This window comes from Rhincodon typus, chromosome 32, assembly GCF_021869965.1.
Source record: "Rhincodon typus isolate 14 chromosome 32, sRhiTyp1.1, whole genome shotgun sequence".
Classification (NCBI taxonomy): domain Eukaryota; kingdom Metazoa; phylum Chordata; class Chondrichthyes; order Orectolobiformes; family Rhincodontidae; genus Rhincodon; species Rhincodon typus.
In genome coordinates this window covers 7720755-7736740 of record NC_063363.1, presented here as the reverse complement: position 1 = coordinate 7736740, position 15986 = coordinate 7720755, and the positions used below count along the sequence as shown (strand labels likewise).

Sequence of the window (15986 nt, the reverse complement as noted above, 5' to 3'; positions counted from 1 at the left end):
AATGTGGACTATTATTAACAGAGGAGCCAGAGAATTGAGAGTTGAGGATGGGAATGGATGCTCTATGGTTCACTAGATAGCATGGGAAACATCCAAGTTTTACTTGAAGCCACTTGGGATAATGTTGTAATACAGAGAAGGAAGTGTGTCGTTTTTTTAGAAACCTTCCATTATTTTCCCAGCTGCCATCAATGAACTGCACATATCAGAGATTTTTAACCTGGAAATTAGGGACTGTGGATCGCAAAGCTACATCATGTGACAGCTTATCCACCGTGCTATCGGGGAGTTATTGATAGGGATCTCCTCACAATTCTCCAAAGGGAATGTCCAAGTAAATATGTCCATTCCTAATAACAAAGCTCTTGCATGCAGTCAACTAATTTAGACATGTAGGAATGGGAACAGAAGTAAGTGAAACTTCAAATGATTTACGTTTGCAACTGCTAACTCATTTTGCAACCAAGCAAGTGCATGTGAGCAATTCTGCCCATCAGTGCCCATTCCACACCCTAAAAACATCAAATTCCTACAGCCTATAGCAAAAAAATGTTATTCACACAAGAACGTGTGCACACACATAGGGTCTACTGATTAATGGTAAAATGTGAGACACTCACCTCTCGGTGGACAATATGTGAACAGACCATTGGCTGGACTTCGTCAATAAGCACAACTTTCTGACACATCAAACAAAGCCGGGGACTGCCTGAGACCTAATGTTTAAAAGGGAAACCAGTTAGTGCTGACGTTGGGTTTCTACACTGTGGCTTAGAATTTATTTTGAAACTGACCAAATTCAGTGATGTTATGTCATAAAATTTATGGGTGAAAGCTTCAAGCTCCGGTTCATGTGAGTAGAAGGAAACTTATCTCAAACATGTTAACACCATTCAATTAAATCATTGGTTGATCTTAAACTAACTGCATATACCCATTTTAGCCACATAACCATTAATACTGGTTTCTGTTAGCCAATCGCAGATTTAATATTATCTGCTGACTGGCATCAATTGCCATTTGCAGAACAGAGTTACAATTTCTACCAGAGATGTGTCGAAGTACTTTCCAATTTCAGTCTTGAAAGGTCAGATTCTAATTTTTAGACTACACCCTCTCATCAACACCAGCAGAACTTTTCTTATTCCTCTCTAGGTCCTGAAAACTTCGATCAAATTGCTCCTTTATCTTTGCAATATGGGGAGATGGTGATGCAGTGGTAATGTCACTGTATAGTAACTGAGGCTAATGCTTTGGGGACATGGATTCAAATACCATCACAGCAGCTTGTGGAATTTGAATTCAGTTAATAAATCCGCAATGGTGTCCATGTTAGCTACCTCTGATTATTGTAAAAACCAATCTGGTTCACTAATATCCTTCAGGGAAGGAAATCAGCCATCCTCATCAACACGGACCTACATGTGACTCCAGACCCACAGCAATGTGGTTGACTCTCAACTGCCCTCTGAAATGGCCAGAAAAGCCTCTCAGTCCAAGAATATTTGAGGATGATCAACAAATGCCAACAGATTGTGGAGTTCACTCTAATTTCAATCGTAGGAGCTACAGTCAATTACAAATGATAGATTGATTTAAGAGAACAGATGTAAACATCTTATTCTCAGATGGTTACAAGACCTATTCCAGTTTACCGTTGCAACTCTTACAGAATTTATTGAGTTCATCCAAACAAGTACAAAATAAACGATACGACATAATCAGAATCCCTACAGTGTGGAAATGGTCCATTCTGCCCATCAAGCCCACACTGACCCTCTGAAGCGCATCCCATCCAGACCAACCCCACTAACCTATCCCTGTAACCCTGCATTTCCCAAGGCTAGCCCACCCTAACCTGCAAATCCCTGGACACTACAGGTAATTTAGCACGGCTAATCCACCCTAACCTGCACATCTTTGGACTGTGGGAGGAAACCGGAGCACCCAGAGGAAACCCATGGAGACACGAAGAGAATGTGCAAACTTGACACAGATATTAGCTCCAGGCTGGAATTGAAACCGGGTCCCTGGTGTTGTGAGGCAGCAGCGGATGTATTCCTTCCTACCTACACTCATCGTAATTTTATACATCTCAATCGTGTTCCCTTTTAGTCTCCTTGGCTCCAAAGAAAACCTCCCCAGTCTATCCAAACTCTCTTCATTACCAACATTCTCCAGCCCAGGCAATATCCTGGTAAGCCACTTCTTCCACCCTTCTCCGGTGCTATCACATGCCTCCTATAATGTGGATTCCAGAGCAGCACACAATAAGAAATAGGGAGCAAGATATCCACAGCTTGGTCCCGCATGTTATTTTTCAAAAGGTCTGTGCAGTGTTCCTGTCTCTGCGGAAATCTAGCCTAATGTCTCTTGAACTAGAGAGCATTTGTAAAAAATGCAAAAGAAGGGCAAAAGTAAAATTCCCCCGTAGAAGGTGAGGGAAGTTACGAACCAGCACTGGACTCTCTTGGTATGAGGCCTGAGCTCCAGTTCTACTTTTCAGCTGTGTCAGGTAAGGGCTGGTCTGTGAAGCTGCTGGTGGGAAGTGTCCAGACAAAGTGGTAGGGATTCGCAGTAGATGCACTGGCTCAGCCTGTCCAAAGAGATTCAGAAAATACATATTTTAAATTGACATTAGACAGCAGTTACTGAACAATACAATAACAATCGTCATAGACTCCTACAGTACAAGACAGGCCCTTCGGCCCAAACCAGTCCATGCCGACCAAAATGTCTATCCACGCTAACCTCATTGCCCTGTGCTTGGCCCATATCTTTCTAAACCTTTCCTATCCATGTATTTGTCCAAATACCTTTTAAATGTTGTTAATGTACCCGCCTCAACCACTTCCACTGGCAGCTTATTCCATATGCATCCAACCTTTGTGTAAAAAGGTTGCCCTTCAGGTTCTTATGTATTCTTTCCCCTCTTACCTGAAACTGATACCCTCTAGGCCTTGATTTCCCTGGGAAAAAGACTGAGTGCATTTACCCTATCCATGCATCTCATGATCATATACATTTCTGTAAGATCCCCTCTCAGTCTCCTACGCTCTAAAGAAAAAAATCCTGGCTTGTCCAATCTCTTCCTATAAACTCAATCCCTTGAGTCCTGGCAACATCCTTGCAAACTTCTTCTGCAGTCTTTCCAGTTTAACAACATCCTTCTTATAGCAAGGTGACGAAAACTGAACACAATACTCCCAAGTGCGGCCTCACCAACGTCCTGTACAACTGCAACATAACTTCCCAACTTCTTTACTCAATGCTCTGACTGATGAAGGCCAGGGTGCCAAAAGTTTTCTTCACTGCCCTGTCTACCTGTGACTCCACTTTCAGAGAACCAAGCACCTGAACTCCAAGGTCCTTCTGTTCCACTACACTCCCTAAGGCTCCTACCTTGATTTTACTTTACAAAATGTAATACCTCACATTTACCTATTTACCGTTTCTCAGACCACTTCCCTAACGGATCAAGATCCTGCTGCAATTTCTGACAACCTTCCTCACTGTCCACGATACCGCCTATTTTAGTGTCATCCACAAACTTACTAATCAGGTCTTGTACATTCTCATCCAAATCTTTGATATAAATAACAAACAGCAATGGGCCCAGCACCAACCCCTAAGGCACAGCACTATTCACAGGCCTCCAGTCTTACAGCATCCTTCCACTATTACCCTCTGCTTCCTATCATCAAGCCAATTGTGTATCCAATTTGCCAGCTCTCCCTGGATTCCATGCAATCTAACCTCCCAGAGCAGCCGACCAAGTGGAACCTTACCAAACGTCATACTGAAATCCATACATACCACGTCTACCGCCCTTCCCTCATCAACCTTCCTGGTCATTTCATCAAAGAACTCTAACAAATTTGTGAGGTATGATCTCCCATGCATGAAGCCATGCTGACCACTCCTAATCAAACCCTGACTTTCTAAATGCATGTATCTCTTATCCCTCAGAATCTTCTCAAGCAACTTACCTACTACAGATATTAAGCTTACTGGTCTTTAATTCCTAGGTTTTTCTTCGCAGCTCTTCTTGAATACGGGCACAACGTTTGCTACCTTCCAGTCTTCTGGGACCTCAGTCGTGGCTAACGATGATGCAAGTACATCAACCAGGGCTCCCGCTGTTCCTTTTCTAGCCTCTGCCAGGGTTCATGGATCTTTCTGGTCGGGACCAGGAGATTTATCCACCTTCACACATTCTAATCCATTCAACACCTCCTCTACCGTGATATGGACTTTCCCCAAGATATTGCCACTAACTTCCCCAAGTTCCCAAGACTTCCTGTCTTTCTCCATGGTAAACACAGAGAAGAAATATTCATTGACGACCTCGCCCATCTCCTGCGGTTCCACATATATGTCCACTTTGGTCCTTGAGAGGTCCTATTCTCTGTCTAGTTATTCTTTTTCCTTTAATATACTTAAAGAATGTCTTTGGCTTCACCCTAATCTTCTCAGCCAAAGTAAGGGAGGTGCTGGCCTAGTGGTATTATCATTGGACTGTTAATCCAGAAATCCAGATAATGATCTGGGGACCCGGGTTCAAATCCCACCATGGCAGATGGTGGAATTTGAATTCAATAAATATCTGGAATTAAGGGTCTAATGATGACCATAAATCCACTGCCAGGGAAAATACCCATCTTGTTCACTAATGTCCTTTAGGGAAGGAAACTGGTCTGTCCTACATGTGACTCCAGACCCACAGCAATGTGGTTGACTCTTAACTGCCAGATGGGCAATAAATGCTGCCTAGCCAGTGATGCCCTCATCCTGCGAATGAATAATGAAAAAAATCTCCTTTTCACCCTTCTCATTTCCTTATTCAGTAAACCCCTGTATCCCCAAAATACCTCCAGGGATTGCCTTGATCCCAACTGCCTGTACCGGAGATATGCCTCCTGCTTTTTTCTGGTCAAAGCCTCAATATCTCTTGTCATTCAGGGTTTCCTACTCCTGCCAACCTTGACCTTCACCCTCACAGGAACATAAAGATCTTGAACTCTAGCTATCACACTTTTAAAGGCCTCCCAATTGCCAGAGATCCATTTGCCTGCAATCAAACTGCTCCAATCAACACCTGCAAGCTCCTTTCTAATTCTATCAAAATTCACCTTGCCCCAGCTTAGAATTTGAACCTGAGGACCAGTTTTGTCCCTTTCCATAACTATTTTAAAATTAACAGAACTATGGTCACTGGCAATACTATGGCTTTAGGAGGTGTGTTTTGTCTTTTTTTTAAATGAAGAGAGGTTGAGACAGAGGTGACAAACGGTCTGCTCAAAGCCAATAAAGTAAACAGATTGTGAAGCTTGGGAATTTTTTTTTAAAGTTGGAACAACTGAAGTAGCCTGAATGGGTGGGGTCAAGCTCCCATACAACTGGGATTTTCAGCTTAAGCTTTCAGTAGTTTCTAGGGTCTTGAAGCTGGATGTGGAAGCTCTTATTCCGCTCTCTGTTACAGCTAAAAGCTGGGGTTCTCTTCCTGCTGCTAGAATTGCCTGTGAGACAATCAATTGTTAGGAAAATTCCATCTGGTTCACCAATGTTGTTTAGGGAAGGAAATCTGCCATCCTTACCTGGTATGGCCTACATGTGACTCCAGACGCACAGCAATGTGGTTGACGCTTAACTGCCCTCTGGGCAATTAGGGATATGCAGTCAGACACACCCTCATCCCATGAATGAATAGAAAAAATTCAAGGCTATGGGCCTCATGCAGAGAAGCAGACTAGGGTAAGCAACAGCATATTTTGGGTGGTACAGATTGAAGGACCTTTTCCGTACTGTATGATTCTAATCATGCGTAGCCCATGCTCAACACCTTTACCAGTCCAAGTTGCCTTGCCTTTTTCAAATTTGAAGAAATGTTAGGGAGGATAACTATTTCCTGGTGTAGTCTCCAAAGTCGTGTCTTGACCAATCAGAGTCCACTTACCGACCAATCAGCACCCTTTTACTCATGGAGTATAAGCTATGAAATTTGGTATTCTCGCACCTGTCCCGATCAAGCACATGCTAAAAGCTTCAGTAGCATGACACCTTTGTTGAGCAATACTCAAGCTCTGTATTAACAAGTGCAAGATTAAATTAATTAATATTGCTTTAACATGTTTATGTTCTCTTTTGTACATTTTCAATATATCTGGACGATAAAACTGTTGAGTTTTATTTGAATATTTGTTTGTGGATACCACACTGGGTATTTATTACCCATTGTTGTTAAGGTATCCTTTATGCTGCATCACCATACTATTTCTTTTATTATTCATTCACAGGATGAGGGCATTGCTGGCTAGGCAGCATTTATTGCCCATCCCAGCGGCAGTTAAGAGCCAGCCACATTGCTGTGGGTCTGGAGTCACATGCAGGCCAGACCAGGTAAGGATGGCAGTTTCCTTCCCTAAAGGACATTAGTGAACCAGATGGGTTTTTCCAACAATTGACAATGGATTCATGGTCATCATTAGACTCTTAAGTCCAGATATTTATTGAATTCAAATTCCACCATCTGCCTTGGCAGGATTTGAACCTGGGTCCACAGAACATTATCTGGGTCTCTGGATTAACAGTCCAGCAATAATATCACTAGGCCATCACCTCCCCGTGGAGAGGCATAGTTAATAGCAAGTTTTCACTTCCACCACTAAGACGGAGCTTCCTAATTTCCATAAAGAGCAGATTCAAAACTCTACACCTATGGCATTACTAATCCAGAAAATTTATCCTTAAAAAACAAGTTTAAAAAATGAAACAAAATGTTTTTACTCGTCAGTGGAACAGAAGGAAAATATTAACTTTCTCACTCAGATACTGACCATCTGTATTTATGTTCTAATCAACTTGTTCAGAGATGGTGTCACACATATCTGGACCAGGTAGGACTTGAACCTAGATCCACTGGCTCAGGGGTAGGGACACTACCACTGCACCACAAGAACTCCTACCAATTGTGCATGTTCACTCTCAATGTTTGACACCTGTCATAAAGGGTACCTGCTTTATTTCAGTCAGTTGGGCAGCCATTTGGTGTGTTAGTTCATCCACAGAAAGGCCAGCAATAGTTCCACGTGAGTTCTTAATCTGCTGCAGAATGTGGGTAAGTTGAACTCTGGCAGGAAGAAGATAAATAACAAGGCACTTTTTATTCATGGAATGATACAATATAGAAGGAGGCCATTTGGTCCCGGCCAATATTTTGAACAACCCCTTGCTCTATCCCCATAAGTATATAGTTATTTTCCTCTCCATGTAATTATTCAACTCCCTCAATATTTTACTTTGGACATTATTACTGTCAGCTGGGATCAGAACATTGGAAAAGTAAGATCCATTCTCTGACGACTGTCTGCGTGGAGGTTGCACATTTTCCCCACGACTGCTGGGTGCTTGGTTTTCTCCCACAGTCCAAAGATGCGCAGTTTGGGTGGATTGGCTGTGGGAAATTGCCTACAGTGTCCAGGGGATTTGCAGGCTGGACGGATTAGCCAAGGGAAAATACTGGGTTACAGAGATAGGGTAGGGGGCTGGGTCTGGGTGAGATGTTCTTTGGAGGGTTGGTGTGGACTCCACACGGCAGAGATTCTATGATTCTAGAATGGAACCTAGCTTAATAGGTCAGGGGTTTCGTTACGGAACATATTCAGAAGAGACTACTTGTGTCCTACATCACATGATCATAAGAGTCATATAGTCATACAGCACGGAAATAGAACCTTAGGTCCAACTCGTCCATGCCAACCAGCTATCCTAAACTGATCTCATATTTGGCCCATATCCCTATAAACCCTTCCTATTCATGTACCCATTCAGTTGCGTTTTAAATGTTGTAGTTGTACCTGCTTCCACCATCTCCTCTGGCAGCTCGTTCCATACACACACCACCCTCTGTGTGGAAAAGTTACCCCTTAGTTCCCTTTTAAATCTTTACCCTCTCACCTTAAACCTTTGCCCTCTAGGTTTGGACTTCCCCCACCCTGGCAGAAAAAGACCATGGCTTATAAGGACTTGAGACATGTTCATGATATCATCGTTGCATCATAGCATGTGGCCTGAGGATAAAATCTCATGCTCCATCTTGCCTCTAATCACTCGATGCATTAATCTCTACTGGAAGCATGCTTCTGTGTAGTAAAGTAATAGCTTAATATTAACCCAGTCACTTATGTGCCTGAGAAATACAATGTTTGCACTTGATAGTTTGTTACAATAAATGCTTGTTGCATTCTTAAAATCCATAATTTCCATGCGCAGTTTCTTATATTACTGAAGGTAACATACACATTGCTGCATCGGGTGAAACACTCTGCTGGGGGCAAGCTCATACCAAGTGCACTTTTACCAAAGAAACATAAAAGGTTATTACAGAAAAGAAAAACACAAACTCTGTTACACTATACAAAAACAATTTGGAATGATCGCATTACAAATTTGGCAAATAAGATTAATTCCTTTTAACCCAACAATAAAACATAGACACCTCAATGAAGAGTCAGCTCTCACTCCAAGCTAAACTTTCGTACTGAGCTAACATGGCTGTATAATAGGTTTCTTTTAGTCAAATTTCTACATTCCCTCAATGTTATTTTATCTTAGTTAATGTCTCTTCCAAAGATCTTTAAACAAAATGCTAACTCAGCTCACTTATTATCTAACATGGAGCCCTTAGACACATATTTTCAAAAGCCTTGTAAGATGCCTTCTTCTGATACCTTCACAGCTGCTGTTTCTGGTTACTTTTAAGCAACTCAGGACCTCTCCCCAGCCCTGACTACTTGGAGGTGTTTTTTAATTCATTCATTCACGGGATGAGGGTTTCGCTGGCCAGGTAGAATTTACTGCCCAACCCTAATTGCCCAGAAGGCAGTTAAGAGTCAACCGCATTGCTGTGGGTCTGGAGTCACATGTAGGCCAGACCAGGTAAGGATGGCAGCTTCCTTCCCTAAATGGCATTAATGAATGAGTTGGGTTTTTCCAACAATCAACAATGGATTCACGGTCATCATTAGACTCTTAATTCTAGATTTTTAAAACTGAATTCAAATTCCACCATCTGCCACAGTGGGATTCGAACCCAGGTTCCCAGAACATTATCCGAGTCTCTGGATTAACAGTCCAGAGATAATACCACTAGACCATTGACTTCCTCTAGGTTCCTAGACCTTTGCTAATGTGGACCTCTTCTCACTGAAGATCTGCTTCTGCACTCTCCCCAATCCCCTCTCCAGTTTGTAAAACTTCAGTCAGTAAACACCCTAACAATTATCTCCCCCAGCAGCTTGCTGTTCATCTAGCTAAAGTCACATGTCATCTTAGAAATGCCGATTTCAACACACTATACAAAATGACACCCTGACCTTCTTTTAAGGAAAAATCAGACCTTCACAGAACTGAAAACCGAAATCAACTTTCCCTGCATGATTCCTAAATAATAAAAATATGCCATGTACATCCGACACAACATGGAGCACTTATGGGGAAAAATTGCACTGTGAGGCTCCACAGACTTCCTGTGGGATTTAATTAAGGTGCCAAACAAGGCAGAGAACGTTTATTCGCATGTGTTCACGAGCAGCATACCTGCTACAGTTTGGAAATTTGGCTTCCAGCTTTTCCAGGAGTTTTTCCAGTTTTGTAGCCGGGTTGGAAGCTGGTTGAGTGTTGTGACTGCCAACCTCTGACTGTGCCATGTGACTCGGGGTAAACTGTGTAGCTGGAAGGTTCATCAGAGATCCAGGAGCTGGGTAAAAAGGTGCTGTGGAAGGCAAGTTAGTGAAGGGAACTCGAGGATTCTGCTGCATTCTCTGGAGCACTAATTCAGGCTACCGGTTAAAAAAAAGAGAAAATAGAAATCAAATAATAAAGATATTGTTTGGCTTCAAGGCACAACCTAGTCAGTAACTCAAAAGGACTACATACAGCTTTCTGATTGTTAACACATCACCTACTGAAGCAGGTCAGTCACAGCAAATAGAATAATATTATTGCAGAGTGATGGGGTTATGGATAGGGTCAAACTTCTTTAGCCCGATTGTAAATGTTACACCCGAGGTTAGGCTTTTAAATGGCATCATGAAATAAAAAAGAAGCCAAGGGAATTTCATACGAATGTACTAAGTTTTGGAGTTCAAAGCAGCAAAACATCAGAGTCTCTGATGAAATTTGAAGCTGGTGTGTTTTCTTCCCCCTCCCAAGTGACAAAAATTGCCTGAGACAACTAATTAAGAATAATGTGAAGCGGGGTCCACTCTTCCACTAATATCAAGCAGAATAGGTTTGACTCTCTGGTCGTGGGCTGCTGTTCAGACTGGAGGCCCGTGACCAGTGGTGTGGCACTAAACTTGCTGCTGGGTTCACTGTTGCTCGTCATTTATATGAACGATTTGGATGAGGATACAAGAGGCATGGTTAGTACGTTTTCAGATGACACCAAAATTGGTGGCATAGTGGACAGTGAAGAAGATTATCTAAGATTTCAACAAAATCTTGGCCAATGAACTGAGGAATGGCAAAGGGAGTTTAATTAATTAGATGTGAGATGTTGCATTTTGGTAAGACAAACCAGGACAGGATTCACTCAGTTAACGGTGGGTCCTGGAGAGTGTTGACAAACAGAGAGATGTAAGGGTGCAGGTACATCGTTCTTTGAAAGTAGTGTTCCAGGTAGACTGGGTGGTGAAAAAGGCGTTTAGCACACTTGCCTTCATCAGTCATAGCATTGGGTACAGGAGTTAGAGCATCATGTTACAGCTGTGCAAGACATTGATAAGGCCACATTTGGAGTACTGCGTACAATGTGATCATCCTGTTATTGAGATGAGTGAGTATTGGTCGTGTCTTTTTGTAGCCAGTTGGTGTTCATGTACTCTTGTTGTTAGTTTCCTTCCTGTTTGTCCGATGTAGTGTTTCTCGCAGTACTCACTCATCTCAATCCACATGGACAAGGAGAACCACCACTTCAACTGGGACAACACCAAGATCCTGGGACAGGCTAGGCAGAGACAAGCACGAGAATTCCTAGAAGCATGGCACTCCACTAAGCAGGCTATTAATAACCACATTGAACTCGACCCCATATACATTCCACTTCGGAGGAAACCCGGAAGTGAGGCAATCCATCGTAACAGACTCCAGAGTTTAAGAACCAGGTGGGAAAACACACCGACGCTTCATCAGAGGCTGCATTGAGGATGTTACCCAGCGCGGTAACGAAACGTCTGCGGAACAACAAACCAGCTCAGCGAGCCAATCAACCTCAACACAATTGGGTGTTAAGTGTGTTAAACAATTATACAACAGTACCCAAATAAAAGCAAAATACTTCGGATGCCGGAGATCTGAAATGAAACAGAAAGTGTTGGAGAAATTCTGCAGATCTGTGGAGAGAGAAACAGTTAATGTTTGAATCTAATGATTCGACTTCAGGACAGTTCCTGGAAAAAACAGGGTTAGAGAATACTGTTAGTATACCTCTGCAGGAGCAGGTGGTATTGTTGGCAACTGTATGTGTGGGAGACTGCTGAGCTTTGCACCATTCTTCACCAGCTGAATGTGACCTTCATATTGATTCTGTGGGTGGAATTCACAGAACAAGACTCATTAGAAAAAATACTTGCATTTCAGTAGCGCCTTTCACAACCTTCAGATGCCCCAAAGCACTTTACAACCAATTAAGCATTTTTGAAGTCTAATGTGAAGAAGGTTTGTAATAGATTATTAGTGCTTGAAAGCTTGAATTCTGATGTGGAAGAATTAAGTTCGATTTGTACTCTACATTGTGTGCGTTAAGAGAGGGGAAGACATAGTTTTAGTTTTATTTTTAAATTTGAGACTTTTGATGCCAGGAAGCCCTGGATTGGTTTATGCATTCTTCTTTAACAAGGGTTTACAGCTGTGGAGGAGAGCTGGAAGTTAAAGGTTCAATGTACTGAAAAAAAAGAGAAAACTGATATATTGCTTCTCTAGCTGCAATATATCCAAGGACAAAGGTACATTCAGAAAGTCAGTGAATTAGTCTGTGTCTGAGAGTCCTTGAGAGTGGAAGCTGAAGTCCTGGGTTATTGAGAAAACTGGTCAGAAAACTGCTGGAGATAGAGAATATGGAAAACCAATGAGCCTGTTCTGAAGATAGTAGTTTAGAAGTCAAGAACTAAAAAGCTCCAGAAGATAACTACAGCCATGCCAACTGTGCATGACACTGGCGTGGAGAAAGGGTAACATGTCACTTAGGTCTGAGTATCTCTGAGATTGTTGTTAGGGTAAAAGGGTTGAAACTTTCATTCTGATAGCTGTAATAAGATCACTTCACATAGGTTGTGTATGATATGACAAGGTTTGTGCTTTTGCTTTTGCACAACAAACATCTTTTTTTTTTTAAGTACACTGGCAGCCTCTTGTGAATATGCTCAGTGAGTGAGCAACAACTGAGCAACAAACAGCAACAATAAAACTTATGGTTTCACGATGATCTGACTTGTCCGGTATTGCTGGGATCTTAACTGCAGTCACTGCTGTAAGATAAGAGACATGACAACCCAATTTGCATACAGCAAAGTCCAACAGACATCAATAAGATAATAAGCAGATGCTCTGTTTGCGATGCTGTTCGAGGGATAGATTATCCCAGAAACAAGGGTGGGGGTGGAGCTCTTACCTGCACTACTTCAAAATAGTGTCAGGGAACTGGACACAGAGGTTAATTGCCAATCTGAAAGATAACACCGCAGACAGTGTGGCACTCACACAGCATCGCAACATAATATCACCTACATCAGTGTGTTCAGATCATTGGGGTAAAACCTGAGCCCACATGAAGTTAGGCTATTCTCCTTTGAACACTGAAGGTTAAAGGGGAAATTATTTGATAAAAGGTGTTCCATTTCATTAATGATTTGCATAGAGCAAATAAAGAGAAACGGAAGGGTTGTTAGTCAGAGAACATGCATTTTACAGAATTGGCATAAGGGTCACAGGTAATATCAGTGGTCTGTCTTGAGCTTTAAGCCAATACCACTATTGAGATTCTGTGGTCATAGTCATAGACTCTTACAGCATGGAAGGAGACCCTTCGGTCCAACTAGTCCATGCTGAACATAATCCCAAACTAAATGACTCCCACCTACCTTCTCCTGGCCCATATCCCTCCAAACCCTTCCTATTCATATACTATTCAAAAAGCTTTTAAACATTGTAATTGTACCCATATCCATGATTTCCTCAGGAAGTTCAGTCCACATGTGAATGACCCTCTGTGTAAAAAATTTGCCCCTTGTGCCTTTTTTAAATCTCACTCCTCTCACCTTAAAAATGTCCCCCCTAGTCTTGAAATCCCCTATCATGGAGGCTGCTTGCTCCTTATCTCTAATTAAAGCTCTTCAATTACACTATATACTGTAACACACCTTTATTTACATCTGTACAATACTGGTTATCAAATACAGCTCTCTAGTGTGGTGTCCAAAACCTGTCTCTTCACATGCTCATTCTAGAGTGCTGTCTTCTCTCTTACTGATGTCAGAATCAGGTCATCAGCTACAGGATCATTATCTACATGAATCTCATTATACTACCGTGAGGAAATCTTTTTCTTTCCACTATGATTTGTTATAATATGGAATTTGCTGCCTGAAAGGATGGAAACAGAGCCAATAACTTAGAATTGGGTAAAAAGGAAAAAGAAAACACAGCACTATGGGGAAGGAACAGGGGATTGGGATCTATTGGTAGCACTTCCCGAACAGCTAGCACAAGCACCATGGGCTGAATGGCTTCTCTCTGTGCTGCATCGTTTTACAAGTTTCTAACTCAGAACAGATAGTGACTCCCACAGCTACAATCAATAATTGATCACAGGGAGGTGACAGCTTAGTGGAAATATTGCTGGACTGCTAATCTGGATAATGTTTTGGGGGCCCAGGTTCAAATCCCACCACGGCAGATGGTGGAATTTGATTTCAATGAAAATCTGAAGTCTAGTTAATAGTCTAATGATGACCATGTAACCATTGTCAATTGTCAGTTCAGTAATGTCCTTTAGGGAAGGAAACTGCCACTCTCATCTGCATATGACACCAGACCCACAGCAATGTGGCTGACTCTTAATTGCTAGAGAATGGACAATAAATGCTGGCCTAGCCAGACATGCCCGCATCCTGTGAGGGAATTTAAAAAAAGGGGAGAGGATGGAATGATTTGGAGAGTGTATGTGTTGTCTCTCATAGACAACACAAGAACTCAGGCCCTGAGTTGGATGATCAGCCATGATTAAGTTAAAAAGTGGAGCAGGCTTTGAAGGGCTGAATGGCCTTCTCCTGTTCCTACCTTTTCTATGAAAGCAAGTTGCTCTTGATCCCAAGGATCTACCGAAGGAGGCGCACAAATGTGGGTCACACTCATGCCTACAGTTGTAAGGTTCTGGGCTCAAGTCCCACTTCAGCACATGAGAACAGGCATCAATGCTGACACTCCAGTGCAGTACTGAGGGAGTGCTGCACTGTCAAAGGTGCCTTGTGATGGATGAGCTGATACAATAGAGAAGTTCAGGTAGAAACTGTGCTGAACGAAGTGTGTCAAGAGTGTGATAGAGTTAATCCCACACAGCAAGTTGGTACTTACAGGAGAGTTTCCCCATCTAGTGGGCAGATCTAGTATTTACAGTAACACTTAGTTACGGAGCAAATGAATAAACTCTTCGTCAAACGGGCAAGAAGAAAGTGTCGAGTGCTAAAGACTTGAAACCGAACTCAGAGCTGCCAGAAATACATTGTGAGGCTGTGAATAGCTCAAAGAGAAATCAGTCTCCTGAGTCTCAGGTGAAGTTTTCTAAAAGATGGATTGAAAGACTGAAGAACCAGATACAAAACAAACCAAGATGAAGGGAAAACCTGAAATCACAAATTTCAAAATCCCTTGCCCTTCTGAAAAAAAAAATCAACCGAAAAATCCAAACTCCATGTTTCCCTTTGAGTCTCAGGCTGCCTACTTCCAGTATTCTTCTCATTACCATTTCAGAGAAACACATGATTTATACTTGCTTTGAAGCTGGTAGGTCATGGGTGACCGTTCGACAGTGATCCCCATGTTCCTACATGTTTTGCAATTGGACAATTCACACTGAAGAAGTCCCAGCAACAATGCCTTCGCAAGATCCTCCAAACCCAGTGGAATGAAAGATGATCCTCCAGCAGCGTCCTCCGCCCAGCATCAAGACATTAAGCTGTCTGCTGGGTGGGATTTGCCATTCTACCTGACATCACAGACTGTCAGAGGAACCGCTCCACACGGAACACCGCCTTGCTGAGAGACTCCATGGAGGATGGCGCAAAGATTCAGGGATGTTCCCAAAGCATCCCTGAACAGATTGAATGGCCCCCACTGACTCACGGGAGACTGACCAAAATGAAGGAGGCTCGCCCAAGATGGTATTGAACGTACAGAGAGACGTCGTTGTCAGGGGCGTACATAGATGAAGACGCAAAGTCATAGAGTGCTCAAACCTGCAAACAACCCATCCACATGAGCCTTCAAATGACAGCCCCCCTCACCTCCTTACACGGCAGAGACTGCAAATCATAGACTGAGCTCATTAGTCATTCCAACACCCGTCAAGTGGTGTGGCTCTCTCTTTGCCTGAGAGTTCATTATTTTGCTCCAGACCCACGTGTTTCTGCAAATACTCCACAGTGTAAAGATATAGGGTCAGCCAGTTAGGACTGAGATGAGGAAAAATGTCTTCGCCCAGAAACTGGTGAGTCAGGAATTCTCAGCCACAGAAAGTGGTTGAGGCCAAAACATTGAATGTTTTTAACAATGAGATAGATATAGTTCTTGGGGATAAAGGGATCAAAAGGGTGTAGGGAGAAAGCAGGAACAAGGCCCTGAGTTGGATGATCAGCCATGATTAAGTTAAAAAGTGGAGCAGGCTTGAAGGGCTGAATGGCCTTCTCCTGTTCCTACCTTTTCTATGAAAG

The 15986-nt window shown here is 42.5% G+C and overlaps 1 protein-coding gene across 7 annotated transcripts in view; it reads right to left on the bottom strand.

Annotated features, from left to right (window-relative positions):
* The window catches only part of rnf214 (ring finger protein 214), a 60154-nt gene that overhangs the window by 2834 nt on the left and 41334 nt on the right, over positions 1–15986 (bottom strand). For 5 of the 7 annotated variants that reach the window (XM_048615498.1, XM_048615502.1, XM_048615499.1 and 2 more), the window contains 5 exons: positions 11488–11586; positions 9598–9839; positions 7015–7129; positions 2456–2596; positions 621–716 (listed from right to left, as the gene is read on the bottom strand). In XM_048615498.1, the coding sequence (XP_048471455.1) occupies positions 621–716; positions 2456–2596; positions 7015–7129; positions 9598–9839; positions 11488–11586 (693 nt within the window). The remainder of the gene's footprint in view (positions 1–620; positions 717–2455; positions 2597–7014; positions 7130–9597; positions 9840–11487; positions 11587–15986) is intronic. The other 2 variants (XM_048615501.1, XM_048615504.1) reach the window with 1 other exon arrangement.